At 36.2% G+C, this 23,689-nt stretch overlaps 6 protein-coding genes across 7 annotated transcripts; 4 read left to right on the top strand and 2 right to left on the bottom strand.

The window, feature by feature from the left end:
* Positions 1-164: 164 nt before the first annotated feature.
* On the top strand, positions 165-5,025 carry LOC126756826 (serine-threonine kinase receptor-associated protein). The gene is made up of 3 exons (XM_050470234.1): positions 165-826; positions 3,681-4,346; positions 4,421-5,025. Exons 1-3 carry the CDS (start codon positions 709-711, stop codon positions 4,618-4,620), a joined length of 984 nt encoding a protein of 327 aa, XP_050326191.1. The 5' UTR covers positions 165-708; the 3' UTR covers positions 4,621-5,025.
* Positions 4,960-5,901, bottom strand: LOC126756843 (eukaryotic translation elongation factor 1 epsilon-1). The gene is made up of 3 exons (XM_050470260.1): positions 5,748-5,901; positions 5,380-5,682; positions 4,960-5,263 (listed from the first exon to the last, which is right to left on the bottom strand). The coding sequence occupies exons 1-3, from the start codon at positions 5,826-5,828 to the stop codon at positions 5,111-5,113; spliced, it is 537 nt and encodes a 178-aa protein (XP_050326217.1). The 5' UTR covers positions 5,829-5,901; the 3' UTR covers positions 4,960-5,110.
* A 145-nt stretch (positions 5,902-6,046) lies between these two features.
* On the bottom strand, positions 6,047-8,347 carry LOC126756819 (putative gustatory receptor 59f). Its single transcript, XM_050470226.1, has 4 exons — positions 7,336-8,347; positions 6,440-6,502; positions 6,284-6,373; positions 6,047-6,202 (listed from the first exon to the last, which is right to left on the bottom strand). The coding sequence occupies exons 1-4, from the start codon at positions 8,341-8,343 to the stop codon at positions 6,107-6,109; spliced, it is 1,257 nt and encodes a 418-aa protein (XP_050326183.1). The 5' UTR covers positions 8,344-8,347; the 3' UTR covers positions 6,047-6,106.
* Positions 8,348-8,558: 211 nt separating this feature from the next.
* LOC126754404 (putative gustatory receptor 59e) lies at positions 8,559-14,404 on the top strand. The gene is made up of 4 exons (XM_050466331.1): positions 8,559-8,587; positions 11,761-12,568; positions 12,627-12,779; positions 14,220-14,404. The coding sequence occupies exons 1-4, from the start codon at positions 8,559-8,561 to the stop codon at positions 14,316-14,318; spliced, it is 1,089 nt and encodes a 362-aa protein (XP_050322288.1). The 3' UTR covers positions 14,319-14,404.
* Positions 14,405-16,499: 2,095 nt separating this feature from the next.
* Positions 16,500-19,577, top strand: LOC126756818 (putative gustatory receptor 59e). Its single transcript, XM_050470225.1, has 3 exons — positions 16,500-17,579; positions 17,631-17,783; positions 19,365-19,577. The coding sequence occupies exons 1-3, from the start codon at positions 16,500-16,502 to the stop codon at positions 19,470-19,472; spliced, it is 1,341 nt and encodes a 446-aa protein (XP_050326182.1). The 3' UTR covers positions 19,473-19,577.
* Positions 19,578-19,698: 121 nt separating this feature from the next.
* LOC126756807 (uncharacterized) lies at positions 19,699-23,549 on the top strand. Of its 2 annotated transcripts, none has more exons than XM_050470205.1 (9): positions 19,699-20,019; positions 20,084-20,575; positions 20,637-20,733; positions 20,802-20,905; positions 20,958-21,036; positions 21,114-21,204; positions 22,454-22,592; positions 22,669-22,793; positions 22,857-23,549. In XM_050470205.1, exons 1-9 carry the CDS (start codon positions 19,799-19,801, stop codon positions 23,195-23,197), a joined length of 1,689 nt encoding a protein of 562 aa, XP_050326162.1. In that variant the 5' UTR covers positions 19,699-19,798; the 3' UTR covers positions 23,198-23,549. The 2 variants fall into 2 exon arrangements, with proteins under 2 accessions (XP_050326162.1, XP_050326164.1); XM_050470207.1 differs by having other exon boundaries at positions 19,771-20,019; positions 20,071-20,575.
* The last annotated feature ends 140 nt before the right edge of the window (positions 23,550-23,689 follow it).

Below are 23,689 nucleotides of genomic sequence, written 5' to 3'. Positions count from 1 at the left end.
AAAATTTCTGTTTTTTGCAGTAAAGAGATAGGTAAATAAATTTTAAATGCCGGCTATGTCAGTTATATTAACCCATTTTTTCCAATAACTTTACTTACGTTTGTAGAAAGTGGCAGCTCTATTGTAGACTACCAAAAGAAAATAACATAAAACAGTTGTCAGATATTTTTCGTTCATTCATTCAGTCTTTGTTTTTCATTGCATCTCGCTAAATATAAAAATCTAATAATTCCGATCAAAAGGAAACTAAATTTTTCTAGTAACAAGTAAAGGAGAAAAAAGCCAAATCGACGCGAATTTTAATTCTATGCAAATAATTAAATAATCTCATTCATCCAAGTTGTGTTCGTGCTGAAAATTGAAGTTCACAAAAAATCCAGAAACCAAAATACATACTTATAAAAACCAAAATTGTCTAGCAATTGCTCAAAAGTATAGATAAACTGAACAGGAAAAAGCTAATTAACAAAAAATAAATATATTTTATAAAATATCAAAAACGGAGGAACTGAAGTTACGGCAGCAAGCCGAAAGAAATAGCAACGGCGGCGTAGAAAACTTTAACGTTTAGCTAAGTTTGCACATTTTTGGCAGCGCCGCCAGCGTCAAGTTGAAGGATAAAAATTATTTCAATATATCTACAATTATAATACAAATTAGTTAATAACAATATAAGGCGTTGAACACGACAACCACAAAGTTGAAAGGATGACCTCTAATTTGCGTCAAATCCCATTGACCTGCAGTGGTCATACCCGTCCCGTAGTGCATTTGGATTTTAGTGACGTTTGCGAGAGCGGTTACTTTCTCATTTCAGCGTGCAAAGGTAATTATAATTTTACACAACTAAATTTTGTAGGGATTTATTATTTGAAGCTGCAATATATTTCTTCGATACCTCTACAGAGATACAAATATTTAATTGAAATTTTTTTTTCGTCGGTTGTGTGGGATCTTTTAGAAAGTGATGTAGTTTACCAAACATAAAAAATATTCGATAAATCGTACGTATATAATTTAAGTAAGAAATCATACTAGCAGAAAATTATATACATTTTCGGTAAATGCTACATAATTCGTAACTTATGTAGATATATACAATACCTTCATGCGTATAGTACTTCTACAAGTACACTTTTTCGTCGATTTCATTGCCCAAGGCAAGCCTTGACCTACATTCTCTGATGACGTTTCAAGTGATCACCACGGATCACGAAAATAGTATGCAAAATTAGTTGAGGCGAATGTGTACTGCTCCAAACGAAACCAGTTTTACACCTTTGTTCTATCCTATCTGTGCTAATTGCTTGTGTTCACCCAGCCGGTAGTTGATTGGTGAGCAGTTGTTTAAAATTGAGTTCTACGCGTTGTAAAACAAACAAATAAATTGAAAAATATCTCGCTGTTCGTGGCCTCCGACGATCCTCTGACTTCCCTAGTTTGCAAAGTACATATTTTACGAAATTGTTTCCATTGCTCGCTGTATAAGCTTTGCTGCACAGCATTACGCTGCAACTTGTTTCGTTTGCCGTTGATAGTTGGTGTATTTCGCCGCTAGCTGTGTGTTTTGCTCATACGGGAAGCACCTTGAAGCTGTCGCATGCGTTTTTACTTTGCCTTTTTTGTTGCTATTCACTTGTTTGTTTTGTGCAATTTTTTCTTTTTTATTTTATATGTAATCAATTATATTATTGTTGGAGCATACTACTTTGTCTACGCTTTGTTTTTCCATTTATTTGTTTAAATTGATAAAGACACTCTATGCGTTATTATAAAAAAAATAAAGAAAACATATTTATTTAGGAAGTTTGTTGGTGAATAAGAAAAGCTACTAGAGGTGGACAAATATTTAATATTATTAATATTACATAAATCACAACCTTAGAATGCAATCGACATACATATGTGTATTTTTACTATGTAGAACAATAAATTTAAACGCATTTCTATTTCTAATCTGAAGTTAATTCCAAATTAGTTTTCTGTTTGCATTTCCTATTGTGTTTATCATGATTTGTGCGTGTAATCTATAAAACTTGTTCCTTTGTTATGCGTAACAGTTATGCTCTCTATGCAGCAGCTAAATGCATATAATATTGCAATTAAATAGCCGACAATCAAGCAGCTAGTCACATCAATAAATAAAGATAATTTATTATAAAAACGCCTGTTCACCTTGATTTAGAATGTCTACACGATTAACAAAGTGCGCGAAATTTTCAGTGCGACTGCCAACGGCACTCTATTAAAATAACAACAAATGACGAATGCGCAGCTGCAAAAACTTTTTCAAAGGCAATTGCTTTTATATAAAACACGAAAATACGAAAGTATAGCAATGAACCATGGGGCGTGTAAACAGGGCGTTTATTTATTTCTTGCACATATGTATGTATTTATTAAACATTACGATTATTAATTATCATATATTGTTTTGTTCAACATTTAACAGATCTTACTGTAACAAAACCATTTCACTTATATTTGCAAGAGTTAAAAAAAAACTGCATTTATTATGAAAAAATGTTTCTGCCTACTCTGAAGAAGCGTTTCGAGAGAACGTATTTAAAGTTTTCGAAGCCGATTACTAAGTCCAAAAATTCTTACAAATATGCTGTTATCTCTGGAAGTCAATTTCAAATATTCGATGCACATATACGCAAAACAAAGAATCGATGTATGGAAATTGATAAATATATGTATATGAAATATGTCATGCAGATTCTGTTCAACGTAACGTACTAATTATTCTATGACAGCATCAGCATTAAAAAACATTGTTTTTTCTTGTATGAACAACAACAGTTCCGCTTTTTAAAGTTTACCTTTCACTGACGTAGCCCACATTCTTCATACCTTCAATTAATTTAATTTATTATTTTTTTCTAAAAAATATGTACATATATATTTGTACTTTCATAAAGTGCATATTTCCGAAGTCGACATGGTAAGTGATTACATTAGGAACTCCAGTCGAGAAAGGCAGTTGCGTTTGCAATTTTACATAGTCTGCCTACACTCCACATGCATACATATCCATACATACATATGTACATATATGAATGTACAAATGCATGTTTGGCATAACAGTCGTGTAATCGACTCACTAGCCAGTGAGTCGCACACAGGTCGTTGGCATTGATGTAGTCATTGAGTCAAGGTTGCTTCCGCTTTTTTTGTTTTTGCTTGTCGTCGCTTGTTTGTTGTACATTTTGCTGTAGTTTACATTGTCTGCTGCTTTGCGGCTTGCTGCATTTTATTTGTATATTACCACTTTTGCAATGCAGCATATGTATTTATAAATTGCAAATATGTATGTAGATAAGTGTGCACAAACATACACGCATATTTATACTTTTCGTAATATTTATATTAACATTTTTTGTGACGTGTTTTGCTGGACAGGATTTCAACGATATGGTTGGCCTTGCTGCGTTTTCCTTTGTAGATTATAAAGAGAGCAATGTTCAAGGTGTTTCGTCGGATATTCTTTATATTTTGGTATAGAGAAATTTGTAGTATTTAAAATTTTAGTTTATTTATTTTTTATTCTAAAAATTACAACGTTAAGAGTAGCACTTTATTGCAAATTTTAATAGCAGTAATTAATTTTTCTACATAAGTTAATAAAACACCTTTAATGAAATATAATTTTTTAAATATAATTTTAATTCCTGCAGATGGGAGCCCAATGTTGCGGCAAGGAGACACCGGTGATTGGGTGGGCACATTCGAAGGTCACAAAGGTGCCGTCTGGGGTGTGGCGTTGAATAAGAATGCCACATTGGCCGCTTCTGGTGCTGCTGATTTTACTGGAAAAGTTTGGAATGCCGTTACGGGCGGTGAAATTCACAGTTTCCAACATAAGCATATTGTGAAATCAGTTGCATTCGATACAAACTCAGAGAATATTGTCACCGGTAGCAATGAGAAATTGGTGCGTGTATTCAATTTGGAGCAACCGAATGCCGAACCAGAACTATACGCTGGTCATGCAGGTGCTTTGAAACGTGCACTCTTTTGTCGTGACGATAAATGTATACTGTCTGCAGCTGAAGATAAAACCGTACGCTTGTGGGATCGCTTAACTGGCAATGAGATACAACGACTGCAGTTTCCCCACAACCCAAATAGCTTAGAAATATCGGCTGATAATCACATTCTAACCATAACACATGGTTCGACCATCAGCTTCTGGGAAGTGGACACGTTGAAAAAGCTGAAAGAGGTGAAAGTGCCGACTAATGTGTCGTCGGCTAGTTTACATCCCGACAAACATGTGTTTGTATGTGGTGGTGAAGATTTTAAGATGTACAAATTTGATTATATAACCGGTAATGAAATTGGTGAGTACTTATTGCAAAAATGTGCACAAAATTAATAAATATCTAGTTTTTATGCGCCTTTTCTGCCTTCACAGAATCCTTTAAAGGTCATTTTGGTCCAGTGCATTCTGTGAAGTTTAGCCCGGATGGTGAGCTGTATGCCAGTGGCTCTGAAGATGGTACATTGCGACTCTGGCAGACAACTGTGGGTAAAACTTATGGACTCTGGAAGTGTACCGAACCGGGGGAATTGAATAATTCTATGAATTCACCACGCGAAGTACATGCCAATTAGAGAGACGTATTCGTTCGTTGATGTGTAAAGATGAATGTAGGTGAAATTCTAAACAAAAAAATCGAAGCCCTTTTCGGCATCAGGAGTGAAATGATTTTAATGCTGTTTAAAATTTATTTTCTTCAATTTTTGAACTACAAATATTTTGCAAACCTATTATACGAATTTGAGAGTAAATGATTTGTAATAAATTTGGACATTTTTAAGAACTTGAAATTTTTTGAAGAACGTAAGAACTTATAATAGCATTTACTTCACGGAATTATTAAATAGCTGGCAAAGAACTGAATTTTATTCCAAATTGCTTTTTACTTAAGAAAGAATAATGAACAGAAATGATGATTGAGCATATTTTAGTATGTAATACATTAAGTGATTTCAAATAAATACGTACACTTTTTCCTACTTAGTTTTTTCATATACTATTATATGTTGTTATTGTTATTCACGGGGGAAAATAAATAGTTCGTTAACATGACGTGTGGGAGATTTACATATGTGTGCCTTTCGCCCAACCATGCAAGTAAATTGTGGTGAAGTTGAGCACTTGACCGCCTTGACGTATTTCTGGTCTCTGTTGCAGATGGTCAAACCAGCGGGAGAGATTTAAATAATTTTCTTTTTCGACCGGTGAAAGAGATTTCTGCAAAATTAAATATTAAAACAAATTGTATACTATGTTTATTTGAAAACTAGCAAGGGATATTTTTAAAACTTTAATAAGATTGGAATATCTCGGTTAAAAACAAAAAAACTTACCACTAAATTGTAGATGGCATAAAATATAGCTAAGTCCGCTAATGTAATGAAATATCCTACTAAGTAGGATTTAGTAGCGAATAGTTTATTAAAATCACGTAGTAGTTGATGCGATATATGTTTGTCTTTGGAACCAGGTGCCACATACAATACAGCAAATTCAATCCATTGGTAGACGTCCGCGGCAATTTCCCTGGTCGCTGTACTGTTGCGGGCAATCTCTGATTTAGATTCTTGTGCAAGTGCGTTAAGAATTGTGGCAAAACCAGATACTGTGTTGTTGTTGTTCGTGCGAGTAATGATCTAAAAATTATTATTTTTGTATAGAATTTCATTTCATTGCAAAATAGACGCCTGAAGTTGTATACCTTCTCAGAATTGAGCTTCACTTCGCCAGCTGGAACACCAAGAGTTTTGGCGATTTTTGTAATAGTTTCGACTTCACACATTCTTAACTAATTTCTTTTTTAAGTGTATTTATTTGGTTTATTTATACAATATTAATTATTTGCAAGATAATTATCCACGTGAAATACTTTTTGTTAAATTGCAATGTTTATTAAACAGCTGATTAAGTGTTGCCAGATCATCAATTTACTATTATCAAGAATATGCTTCGGACAATTTATTAATTAGAAAGTTATCGCGAATATATTTTCGTTCGTTACGTTCGCTTGTCTTCAGCGAACGAACAATTGTTCTTTATTACATTCGTTCAAACTTTGGTCTAGGGACTCCCCGAGTTATGTGTTAACTTAAGCGCCTCGTAAGTTATGTCATATTGCAGTAAAAATATAAATACGGTGGACATGGCTGTTAAAAGCTACATTAAAAAAATTATTGTCTATTACATATGTATGTATGTATGTAAGGTAAATATTCTTGTCTTAAATGAGATTCTTACTGTTGTAATAAATTTGAGATTCAATTCTGCAACTCCACAGACAACATTTGTTCGGGTGTTTATAATTAATTGCAATACAAAATGGGTGACCTGCAAATAAAAAGAAGACAACAAAAATATACATATTTAGAAAAGAAATAAATAAGAAAAACAAACTGTATCCTCCATTTCCGTGTTTTGGCCACCAATTTCGTTCATTATAAAGATTGTATTGCTGTTCTGAAAAAAATAAAGAAATATAATTAAAATCTCGTTTTTAATATCAAGAAAAGATTTCCGGTAAATAGTCTAATTAAGTCTAAATTGGACATATGAATTGAAGCTCACAGACGTTGAAATTCAATATAGCTTGTCAGAAATGATGCTTGAACACTACAAAAAGAAATATTTTTTTGTCCAGATTGTGAAAAAAAAAATCATATCTGAAACCTGGCCAACCAGCCGAATGCTCTTTGTTTGATGGAGTCATAAGAGCGTGAGCTTTTAAAACCGGTTGAAACTGTTAATGGGTAATGCTACCAACAATAACTTCTGATATCCACACGAATATAGTCATAAATAGAGGCAGTAGTTCTAAATTCTTTCGCTTCTCTTTTCGATTTTACTTTATCTATGTTCGTGTATATGCTAAGTCTTGCTACTACGACATCTAGCGGAAGCGAGTTTTATCAATTTTTGGTCCGAAGAAAAGGAAGAGCAGGCAACTATCAAATGTTATGCGGCGGAAACTGAAGCAATGAAAGCCAGTGAGGCGGACTTTGTATTTTAAATTGAAACCTGTCGGCGTAAATAGAGAAAATAGCCGAACTGTTTATTCATGACAGCATCTTAAAGACATCGCCGAATTTCATCCGAGGAACGAAGGGGGTGGCTATTAATTCGTTCATCCCGATTTACTTCAAGAAACTAACTTGATGTAACTATCGTAACCTATATTTTTAACACTTCTGGTATTATTTTGTAATGGATGATATCTTTCTTATCACATATAATCAAAGTGAAAGCGTTTTCTATTTATTACCTTAAAACTTAAACTCCATTTATATTTTTACCTGATTCTGGATGCTCTGATTATAGTAAAGTATCAGAAGCATCTTAGCAATGTGCATGATTGTCCAAACCAACGAGTAGAAAACCGCCGGCAGTGCTGACGTATTCCACTCGTCCACATATTTGTAGATCAAAAAAATATTCACCGCCAAATTTGTGAAGGATCCAATGTATACCAAGACCACCGAAAATGCAAAACTATTATTCACATCCTTCGTAAATACTTGTAAAGCTGAATAGAGCAGTCGGATGCGTTGTAGTCTTTCATTTAAAAATCCTGGACTATTCTTTTGCGAAAGCTTTGCGAGTAGTATTTCGTTTAAACGTCTCGAGCGTTGGGCGATAGCATACAACAGCGTGTAGTATTGTATGAGTGAGATGGACAATATTAAGTTCGGCAACAGATAGACGACGAGACTTCGTATGTAGTTAAGGAAAATGCCATTACTGTAAAAGTAATTGAGGCTGGCAGTCCAAAAGACAAAGAAAATTACCAAAGCCACATGAGCTTTCAAAAAGTACGTTAAACGTTCGTAGTTCGGTAGTCTCTCAAAATTAACTAAAGTGTAATCGAATTCAGCGATGTTATGTAAAAGTCGACGACATTTGTGACGGCTCCAATAACTGCTTGTTATAATCAGGAATATATGCAATATGTATATTAGATATTCGCCAAAATATAACGGCTTATGTATTGTCGGCAAGTAGATGTTGATCTTCGTGAACTCGCTGTATATGGCCACGATGAGACTGGCATAAATAATAATGCACCAAACGATGTGCAATATAAGCCATATACTATGCTTATTATTGTTGTCGGTCGGTATATGTTGATGTGCGTCATATGGTAGGCTTACAAAAATCTCAGAAAGCAATAAAAAATATTGAACTGCGCGATATAACTGCGTTTCCAAATCATCGACACTGGTCTGCTTAGCAGCCGGTGAGAATTGTGAACGGTGCTGTAATTTTCTTTTGTTTGAACTTCCGTGTACTATCGTCGGCAACATTCCGCGAACAATACACAACTAACTAACTCGAAACGCACTCGTCGCAGGAGCTATAACGAAGCAGCTCGAAGTGTCTGCGTTAAATGTTTTCAATTAATCGTGTAGAACACCGTTTGATTAATGAATACATATGTACATGTCGCTAATTTCATTACGGTATTTAACTTATCAGCTTTATATTTATATAGGTCATAGAAGGGTTGTACTTAACCTCAATGTCTGACGAGCGAATAAGTCATTATCGGTAGGTTATAAAATTCAAGAATATGAATAAATGCTTCTGGCAACTACCCAACTTAGTTCCAAACTATCCATATATTTCTTGTTTATTCTAAATTGATGTGCTTGACTTTTCCAGTTTTACAGAATTTTTTTATCCATTTTGGTTTTTGTAGAAGACTGGTCGTTCATGGTTGGATTTACATATACGCTCGACTGGGAACGAAAAGTTACGTTTATTAGCTCTAAAAACACTGCAAGGACTGCAGAACTGATTTGGAGGACTTTAAATTAACGGCATTACTATTTACTCACTGACACGTCAACCATCAAATTTGACCCGGATTCATTCATTTGTTAAGAGCCTCGGCTGGGATGGCCTAGTTTTTCGTTTTTGTAAAAGATTTAGGTATTTCGATGCGAGTTTAGCATTCTCACGTTTCATACCCAAAACATTGACCAAAATGTGTTGAGTCGATTTATGAAATATATTGAGATCCTCTGCAATCTCCCTGATACCAATACGTCGGCTTTATCGCGAACATAAAGTACGATATGGTTCTACTAATTTAGAATTTTTTTTTTCAATTCGGTTGTGTGCGAAGTTTAAACGAACTATTTCGAGTAGAATTCGATAAGATGGTAGGTTACACTCAATTTACAAATGATGTAATTCTTGATTTCAATCGGAATGAGTTCTACATGGTTTAAACCATCGTTAAATATTTGGTAGTTTTTTAACAAACTTTTCCGTAATAGAGGCACACTTGAAGATTTGCAACGGGATTTTCAATAAGGACGCTAAAAAAATAGAGCGATAGGGACGGCAAATGACGCCATACCGAAATTCGGAGTCAGTGGCCAAAGAAGCGCCCGTAGTTTCGAGAATATTGCTGCCGCTAGCGCATCAATTGAGGAAGTCTCTCACACGTCGTTCTCAAGCGTTGGCCATCTCTGCGACGTCGTTGTGGCGAATTTTGCGAAAAGATCTTGGCCTACATCCTTACAAGATCAAACTGACGCAAGAACTCAAGCCGTTTGACCACCAGAATCGTCGTATGTTCGTGAATTGGGCTGAACAACAACTTAAAAATGATCCTGATTTTCATCGAAAAATCATCTTCAGTGATGAGGCTAATTTCTGACTGAATGGTTTCGTCAATAAGCAAAATATACGTTATTGGTCAGGCAGCAATCCACACGTACTCCATGAGTCAACATTGCATCTCGAAAAAAATTACGGTTTGGTGCGGTTTATGGGCCGTTGGCGTCATTGGGCCCTACTTCTTCCGTGATGATTAAGACTGGCACGTTACTGTGAATGCTAATCGCTACCGCTCAATGATAACCGAATATTGTTGGCCCAAATTGGATGACATGTACTTGGACGATTTGTGGCCCAACAGAACGGTGCCAAAAGCCTAACGGCGAATGTCACAATCGATTTATTGAAAACCAAGTTTGGTGAACGTTTGACCTCACGAAATCTCCTTTCTGTGTCTATTTCCTGTGGAGCTACGTCAAGTCTATGGGTTATGCCAACAAGCCAGCGACAATTGATGAACTTCGTACGAATATCGAACGAGAAATTGCAACAGTATTGGCTGATTTATGCTTGAAAACCGTCAAAAATTGGGTTCAGCGTCTGTACTTCTGCAAGCGTTCCCGTGGTGGCCAAACCGTTTTTGTTTCATTTGCAGCGCTATTTTTGCAAAACCCGTTATATTTGCCGAAAAAGTGGAATCCAATGATTGAATATATGTAACAAGGATAACAAGGATATAGTTATAAAAAACAAGTTGGTCTTGATTTTTTCTGCTAATGTAATGTAATGGAAAGAGCCATATAAAAAGCTTATAACTTGCCAACTTTAACCTTGATATATCAAAACAACATTCACTTCGAATATACATATATTTGAAAGCATCCGAAAAGCGATCAATATGTAGATACCATAAATAGTTTTTTAGGTTATTGTGTTTAATACACTTTAATATAGTACTATATAAGTATTATGCACTTAGATGCTATTAACCGTAAGCAGTATAAAAATTATAATTCCCACTACAGTGTCCATGAAAACTTCAAATTATTATGCAATAAAAACATTACCTTTTCATATTAACTGTATATTCAGTTCTTCAATACTGTAAGATTATAGCACAGTAACGCATCTGAGGTGACGTGAGTATCACGCTTTTAAAAGTTTCGGTACTCCATTAAAAAATTGATGAAATATTAAATCGGTGAGTCCGATTTTTTTTTAAAGAAGCACAAGTTTAACTAAGAGGTGTTTTTTTGTTTTTGTTAATAAAGTCCAGTGAAGTGATGGGCCGATTATTATAACTGTCTACTTAAGGGATTTGAAGTAAAAAACAAACGCCCAGAAACCCTATATTAAACGATGAAGTTTTAGTTATGCGCCTGTAATATAATCTGGCTAGTAAAATTGTCAAATAATGAAGCTGTGGTTGTTCCCAAATTTTTCCAGCAGCTTCATTTTCAATTTATAGTTCTTAAAATGGGAAGGTGTTGGACTGAAAGGCTTCCACGACTTGACGTTTTCATATTAACTACAAACTGAGGTTCTAAAAAACATATTTTAGTCGATGGGGCTAAGAAATTAAAAACAATTTACAAGTAGTATGAAGAACCCAGTTTGGGAATACACAGTACACAATTATTGTTGTTAATCAACGTAGAGGCAGGTCTTATTTGGGTAAGAACAGAAAAGAATTTGGTTTTTCTTAGTGTTGCCCGCTGAAAAGAGCCTCTGGAAAGACGTAACGCTTTGACTGGAGTCTGGAACACAAAATGGTTGGTAGTTATTAGAAGAGAAAGGAATAGTAGGAGATCAAGACTCGCACGATACGAATACGAATACTTATCCAATGATTCGATTTAATAAAACCTATCCGAGGCTGTTTGCATTATTTAACATTATTTTATGCATATTGTTATCTTCTATATTCTTTGCAGCTTTGTGATAATTCCCACAAAAAAATCTCTAGAAAGTTTCAAACGCCACCTCAAAATGCTTACGCTTACTTTGGAGCGCTTAATACGCGCTCTCACTGTGACCTGCCAGCTATTCTGCATAGCACCGATACCAAAAACGAGACAACGAAAATTGAATCGACTACGCCACCTCCATTACGTCCACGCTTCAATTATACTAATATACGTTTACGTTTTCAGCTGGAAATTTATTGCAAACATTGACCCATCGCATATAACACTTCATACAATATTTCGCTCGAGCGAAATCGTCGTGGATAATCTCATATGTACATTTTGTGTGTTCAACACCTTTTATTCGGCATCTAGTTATCGTGAGATAATCCAAAAGTTTTTACAAATCTTCAAGGATTTAAAAGCGCTTGAACTGCCGCAGCAGCCTCCTAAGTATAATATTTTGTCAGTGCTTTACAAGGAATTGTGCCTTTTCACTGCGGTTATTTCAGTTCTGATCATAATCCCTCCAGGTTATATTTTCGTTAAAATGGATTATAAACTAAATATATTTTTGCGCTTCTTTGGTTCTTACCATCTACCGAATATCTTAGTATTCCTTAAATTGGGTCAATATTGGTTAGCTCTACGTTTCACATATCTACTTTATAAACGTATAAACGAAACGCTCCTACAACGCATAAATCATCTAGATTTGCATAGCTCACCGGGAAGGCATGAAGTCATCATGAATGCCGGATCGTATTCTTGGTATAAGCGCGAGTTTCCTAGAACACATTGGGATAATTGTGAGATTTTGGAGCGGCTACGTCGGTTATACTCAGATTTGGATAAGCTTTTGGTGCAAGTGGTAAATTTTTTTGATGCAATTCTGTTGCTCAACTTTCTAGGATCGGTGTTTGGGTTTACAATGAATTTATTTGAACTATATAAAAACCTTGAAGCACCACAATGGGACAGACTGCTATGGCATTTTCTCTATGTCGTACGGGTGCTCATCATTCTGTTGGTAAATAATGCGGTTACAAATGAGGTAGTTCGTGTGAAATTCATTACATGGAAACTTGCAAGTTTTTTCCCTTTTCACATAGAAATCTCGTACAGCATTTGTGCTTAATGGGCTCTATATTACATCGAAAGAGATGGAGCATGCGGTAAAACGTTTTCTTCTACATCTGATGATACGTAAGCCCGTAGAAAAAGTCTGTGGAATAGTTGAATTGAACTTAATGCTATTTACAGGGGTAAGTAGTCGTAGTCGTAAAAATAATATGCCTTATAGAATCTGATGAAATTCGGCCTGGACTGACAACAAAGTGCATATTTTCATACAATTCTTTATAATCGCCTTCAAAAATGATTTCTTTTGTGCCAATACGAGTATAGAAATTAATTAAATTTTCCGTATACAGCCTATAATACTCGGCTGGGGTGGCCTTCAGTGCCTTCGCGAATTTTAGTGCTTTCGGTTTCGCCTAGTTTTTGGAGTGCCATTCGTTAGATTGTTGGACAGCTTTGAAGGTTGTACCAATCATGGAAAATTCTTTTTATCGATTCGGTTTGCGCGCAGTTTAAATTGTTCAGCCCGACATATTTGATCGGCTGGTAAATCAGGAATATAGGAAATGCTTTCTCAAAGTAAGTTCTTCTTCTTCTTTATTGGCGTAGATACAGCTTGCGCGGTTATAGCCGAGTTTACAACAGCACGCCTTCCTTCATTTTCGCTGTTTGGCGCCAATTTAGATTCCAAGTGTAGCCAGGTCCTTTTCCACCTGGTCTTTCCAACGGATTGGAGATCTTCCTCTTCCTCTACTTCTCCCGGGGAGTTTTGCATCAAATACTTTCAGAGCTGGATTGTTTTCGTTCATTCGGACGACATGACCAGCGTAGCCGCCGTCTCTTAATTCGCTGAACTATGTCAATGTCGTCGTATATCTCATACAGCTCATCGTACTATAAATCATTCGCAGAACTTTTCTCTCGAAAACTCGTAACGCCGACTCATCAGATGTTGCCATCGTCCATGCCTTTGCACCATACATATAGCAGGACGGGGATGATGAGTGACTTGTAGAGTTAGGTCGAGAAAGGTCTTTACTTTTCAATTGCCTACTCAGTACGAAGTGGCCCCTGTGGGCAAGAGTTATTCTTTGTTAAATTTCAAGGCTGACATTGTTTTTGGTGTTAATGCTGGTTCAAAGATAGACGAAACTATTTACGACTTCGAAGTTATGACTATTAACAGTGATGTGGGAGCCAAGATGCCAACACGACCACTGTTTGTTTGATGACAGAAGTTGTTTAGTCTTGCCCTCGTTCACTACCAGACCCATTTGCTTCACTTCCTTCTCCAGTCTGGAGAGAGCAGGACTGAGGCTAACTTAAGCTATGGCACTCTTTCACCACATAAACAATAATATATTTTATTTTTACGATGACCTGGCAGCTTTTAGGTAGAAAAAGTATTTTTGTTTTAATCTAGAATAGTGTAGTCCTTTGAAGAAAGCAGATGACTGTCGCCAGCCATGATTCGCTCTATTGATTTAAAATTACTCATACCACACGTATTACGCTATATTGGTGTTCAAGTATAACACGTATTTTATTACTTTATATTAAATAAAGCCGAATATATATGTGCATATATAATTACATAAAAAACTGAAATCTTACATTTATTTCAGATTTTAAACATCGTAAGCCAATATATTACATTTCTCATACAAATTGATTTGAGCAAGGATCCATCGAAGTTACAAAAGATGATCGGCAACAAGAATTAAAATAAATATTTTACCAATCCAAAAAATATTTATGAATACTTCAGTATAATTAAATACAATTGAGTAGCTAATTGCCCAACATTTAATTATACATTACCGCTTCTAATTAGCAATTTTCTGAATATACTATATAAGTGCTTTTGTATGTGCGCACATCTGTATTAAAATTAATGTGTTTTGCTCGAAAGTGCTTGGCGTACTACATTTACTAGTAAATCATTTTGCCTTAAGTCGTCCTCAAAGGTATTTAATTGGCTATCAACAGCCAAGCGTCACGGTTCAACAGTAAACTATAGAAGTGATTAAAAAAATTGTAAAGAAAACGTAGTCAGTGTCAAAAAATTTTCAAGTGCTTATGTTAGGTACTAAATTTTTTTCAAATATTTCTATAATATATAAATAGTGGACACGTTATTAATATTCCTGTCGGGGATCAACGACTTTTTCCGAACTCAACTTTTATACAATTTTTCACATTTTCACTATACAGAGTAGTTTCTTCATCCATCGACTACATGTAACTTCAAAACTAAGAGAGGTATTTCTATATAAAAAGTTAAAACCATAGTGATAGTTCTGCCGGTGTACAACGACTTATACTCGAGCATACATTGTACTTTTTAAATTCTTCAATATACAAAGTAGTTTTTTCATCCAACGCTTACCAGTAAAACAAAGAGATATATTAAGTGTGTTATACGAAGCTGGTCCGATAAGTACTTAGCCCCACCATTCTCACAGTCAAAAAATCCAACCGGACCGCGGTTTTTTCTGACAGCACGGATTTTAGGAAAAAATAAGAGCTATGCCGATAGGCGATTCGATACTTCTTACTTAGAAAGGAAAGAGCGCTTAGATGCTGTATTCGTTGACTCTTCTTTTTCTATGCTTAACAGCGACCAAGAGAAGGCGAAGACTGCCTTAGAGTTTGGAAATATGTTGGCCATCGCTTTCTACATCGAATAGCTGGAGAAGTACAAATCGGTTATAGAAATTGCAGAAAAAATAGTAGCATTTTGCGAAGAATAAAGTTTGTTTTCATGATAACGCAGCGCACATTCGCCGTCACCGTGGTCAAATAAGTTTCAAAGTTCTACACAATCTCCCGTGTTCTTCAGAGTTGGTGACTTCTTTTTCTTTCTAAACATGTAACAGTTTGAAGGCCTCCATAAAAAGTAGTTTTCAAACGACTTTAAGAAATTAGAGCATTGATGGGTTAAGTGAGTTGGGATAAAACGAAACTAAGTTGAGAAAAAAATCGACGTTTTTCCAAAATTTTCATTATTTAACGGACTTTTCAATAAGGGCGCTACAAAACAAAACGGTCTGGGATATCAGTAAAATTCTTTACTCCTGTACTGAGCCATTTCGTGGGATAACACGTTCTCCAAACTTGGTTATCAATAAAACGGTTGTGACATTCGCTTTGTCGCTTGTGGCGCCGTCCTGTTGGAACCACATAACATCCAAGTCCAAATCATTCCCATTCACAGTAACATGCCGGTCTTAATCATCACGGAAGAAGTACGGCCCAATGACGCCGCCGGCCCATAAACCGCACTAAACGGTAATTTTTTCGGGATGCAATGGTGACGCATGGAGTTCGTGTGGATAGCTGTCTGACCAATAACGCATATTTTGCTTATTGACGAAGCCATTCAGCCAGATATGAGGCTCATCGCTGAATATGATTTTTCGATGAAAACTCGGATCATTTTCAAGTTGTTGCTCAAGTTGTGGTTGGGTCAAGCGGCTTCAGTTCTTGCATCAATTTGATCTTATATTATTATTTCGCAGAATTTGCCACAACGACGACACAGAGATGCCCAACGTTTGAGAACGATTTTGGTCTTCCTCAATTGATGCGCTAGCGACAGCTATATTCTCGACACTACGGGCACTTCTTTATCGCTCTGGCGAGTGAACATTTTGTACTTTGCCTGTGGATTCATATTTTTCAATTAGACGCTCAATTGTTGTTCTGACTGGACGATTACTAAAGATAAATGTCAAAAGAGCGGGAAAAATATGACGTCGTTTGCTGTCCCTATCGGTCTACTTTTATAGCGTTTCTATCGAAAAATCCGTTATTTGTAGGCTAAGTACTTATTGAAACACTGCCTTTAATGGTTTGTGTAACAAATTCTCCTCGTATTATACCCTCTTATTCTCTTTAGCGTCATGTCAACAACAGTTGGTTTGAAGAAACGCCTAATTAAACAGCACAACGGGCTCTTAACCTGCTTCGAGGAGCCATTTTTTGGTCTCATCTCTAAACTCTACATTCTTTGTCAATTATTTGCTGCAGCACCGATATTGGATACTCCACACCGTAACCGTCGTGCATTACGTTGCGTACATTACGTTTGGTGTTCCATTGTCTTACTTTACATTTCTGTGGTGAATTTTCACTTTATAAATCGGATACATGAACCATTGGTTACCATCGTTAAAATATTTTTCTCAACTGAACTCATTAACAATCCATTAATCGTTGCCTCAATCGTATTGAGTATGTATTATAACAGCGAAGAATACCGTAACATACCATATGAGCTGCTCCGAATATTTAAGGTCTACAGAAACTTGCAACCGAAGCTAAGCACTAGAAGCGCAATTTTTCGTGTGCTCCATAAGGAACTGCTGATAATGGTGGGTGCTGTAAGCAGTGTTATATTATTTTGCTTCCTAGTGGATTACCTACGCTCGGAACCGTTTTTAATTGAATACATACTCATTGCAAGCGTATTCAGTTTACCTAATATACTCATCACTTTCAATATCACGCAATTTTGGTTGGCACTTCGTGTTGTATACCAACTCTATCGGGGTTTCAATGAGATTATAGAGCAACGCCTAAAACGTTTTAGTTTTATAAATACAGAAACATGTGAGCTAAACAGTAAAGAGGTCTATTATGTCTATACCACTGAGATCTTATGGTATCAGCGTGAATTTCTAAGCTTACGCAAGGAAGCAGTAAACGGTTATGAAATTTTAGATACGATACGTAGTATATACTTCGATTTGGACACCATAATGACACGATTGACTAAAGTATTTGGAATTACGATGTTGCTGAATTTTTTCGGCTCATTGCTGAGTCTTTCCGTCCAATCCTTTGCTGTGTTTAAGTTTTTTGATACGGAAAATTTTTTGGGAGATATTTTAGTAGAGGTACAGAATCGAGTGCTGTGGTTTTTCATACATCTTGCGCGCATACTGCTGATTTTAGTAACTAATAATGCCATCATAGAAGAGGTGAGACCATATTTTGTGTATTATTTAGTCTAAATGTCTTTGTTTTAATAGAAGTGTCGTACGTCATTTGTACTAAATCAACTACATATAACCTCGAAAGAAATGGAACGTGCAATCAATCGCTTTTTACTGAAGCTAATGGTTCATCAGTCTCCGGCGCTACTCTGTGGAATTGTGGAACTTGATTTATTGGTGCTTTGTGGTGTAAGTATATATGTATATAGTAATTACTATATGTTAAAATATTACCATAACTTGAAAGAAACTATAGTAATACAAATCGTCTTCAAAATAGACACTTTTTGAGTCTTTATTTTATCTATTTTTTGATTCAGTTGTTATAGGCTTCGGCAGGGATGAACTTCGGTGCCTTTAGCAAAAGATTTTTAATGGCTTTGAGGACACATTACGTGTTCCTTGACACGGTTTTTTTTTAGTTGCGAAAACAGAAAAAAAGTCACAGGGAGCCTAATAAGGCAAACACGGTGGTTGAGCGATGACTCCCACTTCGTGTTTTGTTAAAAAGTTCGTCCCATTCATGCTAGAATGTGTGGATTTTGAGCGATGGATTTTTCGGCTAATTTTAGGATCTTACATATAAAGTGACTTATCAAGCATCTCTTTTGCGACCTTTTCTTCTTCTTTACTGGCGTAGACACTACTTACGCGGTTACAGCGAGTTAACCATAACGCGACAGTCGTTTCTAATTTTCGCAATTTGGCACCAATTCGAGATACCAAGTGCAGCCAGAACCTTCTCCACCTGATCTCACCAACGGAGTGGAGTTTTCCTCTTCCTCTGCTCCCCCTGGCGGGTACTGCGTACTTACTTTCAGAGCTGGAGTGTTTTCATTAAATCGGACGACATGACGAAGCCAGTGTAACCGCGGACCATAAATGGGACCATAAATCTTCCGCAAAATCTTTCTCTCGAAAACTCGTAACGCCGACACATCAGATGTTGTCATCGTCCACGCTTCTGCACCAAATAGCAGGATGGGAATAATGAGTGACTTATAGAGTTTGGCCTTTGTTCGTCGAAGTAGGACTTTACTTCTCAATTGCCTACTTAGCCCGAAATAGCATCTGTTGGCAAGAGCTATTCTGCGTTGAGTTTTGAGGCTGACGTTGTTGTTAATATCTACGCTCGGGCTGGTCCTTCTCGATCCCGACGAAGCTTTTGGTCTCTACTCAACGTAATTTGTGAACCTAAAACATTAATCAAAATGTATTGAGCCGCTATCTTTCTAACGATTTCTCGATCTGAATACTTTGTGCCACTCAAATTCTTGTATTCCTGATAAAGTTGGCTTTGCTCCAACATTGGTTGGATCCATCTATTTTCCAATCATATACTATGCTTCCGATCTGTTTAAATAAGCAATCCGACCACAGCCCAGCTTTTTAACAGACGCTGTTGTGCATATTTTTTATGGTTAGCGACATAAACATTTTGTTTCAAAAAAGTGGTCAATATCTCTATATAAAACTTATGCGTTTTTGTAAATTTGGTAGACTTTCTTTTCTACTTCTCTGCATGCATTGGTAAAAATATTAAATATCTTAATAATATCATGTGGTAGTATTACATTCTGCAAAAGGAGATATAACTGAGAAGTCCGAAACCTCAATTAAGGCGAGGGATCAGAGTAATTCAAAGTTTACTTCCGGTTTACTGGTTTCCACCCGAATTCCTCTAATTTCTCTTTACTAATATTACGTTAATAAATAAAATTGATGTATAAAAAAATTTAATCTTGATCTTATTATCTCAATTTTGAACAGATTGTTGGCGCTGTGACCAACTACTTCATATTTCTCGTACAAATTGATTTGGGCACTACAACAATATCGGATCTCAATATCACAGATACACCAAAAAACAGTATATAAATCATAATATTTAATGCAAATAAAAAAATAATATATATAATATATTTTATGCTCTTGTATATAAAATGTATATAGTATCTAAGTATAACATTAAAAATAATGCCTTCACCAGACTATCTTAATGTAATCTAAATGTAAAAGCTTTCATTACACAAAGAGATTTCAATTACATTGTAATGGAAGGCTTTGCAAAACAAAGGAAAAAATATATGTGAGTGGTCCGCATACTATTTGTATAAATACGACATGAGCTCATTCTCGCTTAGTTGGTGGACTCCAACGAATAAACGTAGCATTTATAGTTCTGCGGTCATTCATTACATATCATGTTGCGCCGTTGCACATTGTCACGTAAATCTGTTTACCAAATATTAAAGTTTTCCTTTGTAAAGTGCTGGCATGGATTGGTTAACTGCTATTTGTATTCGCGCAAAGCAGGTGCCTGTATCGCAGAGAGGATGCACGATTTCGGCACCGATCTCGGTGAAGAAACCGGTATACTGGCTATAAGTTTGATAGCAAATCGTAGACTACATGCACTTGAGCGGTAAGTAATTAATGCTCGAATCGTAACTCCTGATTATATTCGGTACTATAGAGCTTTTCTGCAGTTTTCTCTGGGTTGCCATAGTGCTCGCATCCATATTCGCCGCCTTACGTTTAAGTGGCGTTCAAGTGAGACGTTACTTACATTCGCCGACTGTCATCTCAGTGGATCGAGATTATCGCGGTTGGCATGGTCCATTGCCAGCGGTAACGCTTTGCTATTACGATCATATAGATTCATTCAAAGCGAATGAGTATATACAGGATAACTGGAATATTTCCATTGTGGATAATGATTATTTCTACTTCATGGATTTTCTCTATGCAGTGGTTAATGCGACGGCTAGCAATTATGCTGATCTAGCGCGTTTCGCCGAAGACGAACGTTTCGATAATGTGGATCTGGCGGAGGTGGTGCATGCGATCGATAAACCTTTCGAACAAACTTTGACTAGCTTTGATAAGAAGAATTCAACAATACAAATACGACCAGTTATGACAGAGCGTGGTTACTGTTATGCAATAAACTCACCTATGTCGGAAATCTTAGCTGGGAGGTAAGCTACAATTAAAGTTAAAAAATGTTTTAATTCGTAAATTATTTGTTCGCAAATTTAGAAATATTGAGTATAAAGACGTTGTACAACCGCTTACCTGTGAGTATGGCAAGCAGTCGTGCTTCATCAAAATGGACTTGTACGAAAGTACGGGCACGGTATGTACTCGTATAACATATAGCTTTGTTCATTTGAAGCCTTGATTTTTTTGTTTTCTTTGTACAAGGTCGATATCCATTCACCTTTTGAGGTTTCCGCAAGCGATGCGAACATCATAGCCTTACACAAATCGGATGAGATTACCGCTTCCTTCAAAGTGCTAGAAACGGTGTAAGTAAACTGTACCAAATTTTCGAAAAGTTGACTTAAACTCTGCTTGTAGCGCATCGAATAATTTGCGTGATCTACAAGTGGATCAAAGAAAGTGTGTGTTTTACGACGAAGAGACATCGCAACTAAAGGTGATCTTATAAATAGATTTTAGACTACATACGTTCAGATATCACTTCAATTTTTGGGCTTAAAACAATATTTACAGGTTTACAGCAAAACTCTATGTTTAGTGCGTTGTCGCGCTGTTATGGCTCTGGAAATGTGTAACTGTGTACCGTTCTTCTATGCTTTTGTGGGTATGTTATATATTATAAAGATATATCGCGGACGTGGCTGTGGATGAGGGGTGGGTGCAGTTGATTGTGTGAACACAATGTGTTTTAAAATGATCTAGCTTTTGCAATCCCTATCAAATTAATCTATATAAAGAGAATGTTTAAAACTCGAAGTATTAAAGATGTAAAGCCCAACCATTCTTATTAATATATTCGCAATAGAGTATCCGTGTAAAATTATATATTATATAATTATATATATACATAACTACACTCCGGACTACATCACTGCCTGTTGAGGTCTCCCATCGAACACCTGTATAGTTAGACCCGTATGCTCCCAGTTAAGGAGCATAATGAACACCTCTCCAAGCAATTTCTGCTGGGGTGCTTTCGCAGAAATTATCGCTACAGTCACCTGCTTGTAGCGAAACTATGTCCTAGGAGCATCAAGTGGTCTTTCCTCAATTACGTTGACGACATAAAACTATACGCAGGCCAGACTTCGGACGCAACAAACTTCAGACATGCACTGACCACCATTCACAGCGGAGCACCTTAACACTTTCACCGACTCCCTCTCAGTAAATGACGTACTTGGAGTCAAACCACCATTCATTGAAGACGAAGAGCTTGAGTTGCCGCGAGAACCGAGAGTGACCCTTGCGCAACTTCATTCTGGATACTGTAGCAGGTTAAACTCCTACTTATCCAGGATCGACCCTGACATATCAAACATATGCCCAGCGTGTAACGAGTCCCCGCATGACACTAACCACCTCTTTACATGCCCTGCTAACCCATCACATTTGACACCCCTCTCCCTATGATCGGACCTCGACGGAACAACAAGTTTCCTGGGCCTACCATTGGATGACCTCGATGATAATTTATCTAATCCTTACCATCCTAACGAAAATTAGGTAACCTTTACAACAACAACAGCAAAATTATATATTATTAACAAACCAATAGGTTTTACATCTCTTAGGAGCGGGAATTTCACTCGACCAACCAGTCCAGAAATTTTGTGTCTATAAGAGTCAAAATTCGAGATGATTGTATATTTCTATGCAGTTTCCAATTATGTCTTTAGTCTTCGGAATTGACCTTTTGTGACATTCGAGCATATGTAGCCGAGGAGATTGGTTGCTTCGTAGTCATTATATCAGTTCTGTGATCTGTTTGAAAGAGTGCAACTTTATAATGTGTCAATAGCGTATTTACGAAAAAAAGATTTAATAAGTTATACATATATTCTATTTTCTAGAGGGTCCCAGTTGTAATCCTGCCGGCTTCGAGTGTCTGCTCGATTTCAAATGGCCCATTTGGGCTTTGCATATTTGCAAGTGTCCAAGTACATGTACAGAAATCGAATACACTGTGCAGACAGTGAAAAAGAGCTATTGGTAAGTCTAAAATATAGTAAGTGTTCTTATAAATCTTGTAGATTTTTAAAACCTATTTACAACTATATACATAAAGGGGCGTTAAAATGAATGATGAAATCGCCACTACAGATGTGGCTACATCCAGCTTCCGTTGGGATGTGATACCACCGAAAGTGCGTATGAGGCGTGATGTCGTCTTTAGTTTTGAAGACTTACTAGGTGCGTGTGAATTAATATTTTTCATAAAAATTAAATATGAATATTTTATTTATAATTTTTTAGTCTCATTTGGCGGCACTTTGGCGCTGTTCTTCGGTTTTAGTCAAATATCTGTCGTTCGTATTGGCTATGTGCTCACCTATCACGTGATTTTGGCAATTGTGGAGTTATTACGTAGCTTAAAAAATGTCTGTGGAAAGAGTTTACACAATATTAAACGGAAGCGAAATGGAAATCAAATTTTACTGGTACAGGAAAAGTCAAAGCCTTCTTTTCGTCTTTTTAAAAAGCATCCGCAGTTGATCGCGATGCATGAGACCTTGTCAAAAGATGATAATGCTAGTGATTATAATGGCCCAACTGATGTTAGTATTGATAAACCCGAATTCGAGTATGTAAACTGAGAGGATATGAAAAGTTGGAGCTCGTTCTCGAAGGAAGTTCTTTTGCTTTCGGCGTTGTTATCAAATTCTTGTTATCTTAATTTGTAGTGTTTGTTGCTTCAAGGGCTTTTGAAATTTATGTAACAAATTTTTTACACATAATTGTAGCATCTACGTTATATTTACGTCACAATACTTATTAATAATGGATTATATTTCATTTATTCAGTTCAAAACCACAAATATGTTAAGGCTGCAAATACACTGTGTTTAGCTGCTTTGCTCGCAAATGATACTTATCTATGGTACATTATCTACAAGTATATACTATATTATTTATACACTGATTGAAATATTAAACAATTTCATCATAGTTTCTCGATATTTGTTTGTCAATTAAGGCAGGGATACACCAGTTTACTCCCATTTTGATTCTGAGAAGTACATCTGCTTTCACCTTCATGACTGCCATTTCTGCTTGAAGGACACAATAGCGATGTGGCTGTCTGAGGC

The sequence above is a fragment of the Bactrocera neohumeralis genome, chromosome 4 (genome assembly GCF_024586455.1).
Source record: "Bactrocera neohumeralis isolate Rockhampton chromosome 4, APGP_CSIRO_Bneo_wtdbg2-racon-allhic-juicebox.fasta_v2, whole genome shotgun sequence".
NCBI classification, from domain to species: Eukaryota; Metazoa; Arthropoda; class Insecta; order Diptera; family Tephritidae; genus Bactrocera; species Bactrocera neohumeralis.
This window is presented reverse-complemented; position numbering and strand designations above follow the sequence as displayed.

Bases quoted from the DNA above. Each gene is read 5' to 3' on its own strand.
- LOC126756826 (XM_050470234.1), top strand. From the start codon at position 709: ATGACCTCTAATTTGCGTCAAATCCCATTGACCTGCAGTGGTCATACC. The intron at 827-3,680 runs GTAATTATAATT...TAATTCCTGCAG, and splicing joins TCTCATTTCAGCGTGCAAAG to ATGGGAGCCCAATGTTGCGG. The intron at 4,347-4,420 runs GTGAGTACTTAT...CTGCCTTCACAG, and splicing joins TATAACCGGTAATGAAATTG to AATCCTTTAAAGGTCATTTT.
- LOC126756843 (XM_050470260.1), bottom strand. From the start codon at position 5,828: ATGTGTGAAGTCGAAACTATTACAAAAATCGCCAAAACTCTTGGTGTT. The intron at 5,683-5,747 runs GTATACAACTTC...AATAATTTTTAG, and splicing joins TGAAGCTCAATTCTGAGAAG to ATCATTACTCGCACGAACAA. The intron at 5,264-5,379 runs GTAAGTTTTTTT...TTAATTTTGCAG, and splicing joins ATGCCATCTACAATTTAGTG to AAATCTCTTTCACCGGTCGA.
- LOC126756819 (XM_050470226.1), bottom strand. From the start codon at position 8,343: ATGTTGCCGACGATAGTACACGGAAGTTCAAACAAAAGAAAATTACAG. The intron at 6,503-7,335 runs GTAAAAATATAA...TATTTTTTTCAG, and splicing joins ATCAGAGCATCCAGAATCAG to AACAGCAATACAATCTTTAT. The intron at 6,374-6,439 runs GTTTGTTTTTCT...TTTTATTTGCAG, and splicing joins ACACGGAAATGGAGGATACA to GTCACCCATTTTGTATTGCA.
- LOC126754404 (XM_050466331.1), top strand. From the start codon at position 8,559: ATGTCTGACGAGCGAATAAGTCATTATCG. The intron at 8,588-11,760 runs GTAGGTTATAAA...TTACGTTTTCAG, and splicing joins GAGCGAATAAGTCATTATCG to CTGGAAATTTATTGCAAACA. The intron at 12,569-12,626 runs GTAGTTCGTGTG...CTTTTCACATAG, and splicing joins ATAATGCGGTTACAAATGAG to AAATCTCGTACAGCATTTGT.
- LOC126756818 (XM_050470225.1), top strand. From the start codon at position 16,500: ATGTCAACAACAGTTGGTTTGAAGAAACGCCTAATTAAACAGCACAAC. The intron at 17,580-17,630 runs GTGAGACCATAT...TTGTTTTAATAG, and splicing joins ATAATGCCATCATAGAAGAG to AAGTGTCGTACGTCATTTGT. The intron at 17,784-19,364 runs GTAAGTATATAT...AATTTTGAACAG, and splicing joins ATTTATTGGTGCTTTGTGGT to ATTGTTGGCGCTGTGACCAA.
- LOC126756807 (XM_050470205.1), top strand. From the start codon at position 19,799: ATGTTGCGCCGTTGCACATTGTCACGTAAATCTGTTTACCAAATATTA. The intron at 20,020-20,083 runs GTAAGTAATTAA...GCTTTTCTGCAG, and splicing joins AGACTACATGCACTTGAGCG to TTTTCTCTGGGTTGCCATAG. The intron at 22,593-22,668 runs GTAAGTCTAAAA...ATATACATAAAG, and splicing joins ACAGTGAAAAAGAGCTATTG to GGGCGTTAAAATGAATGATG.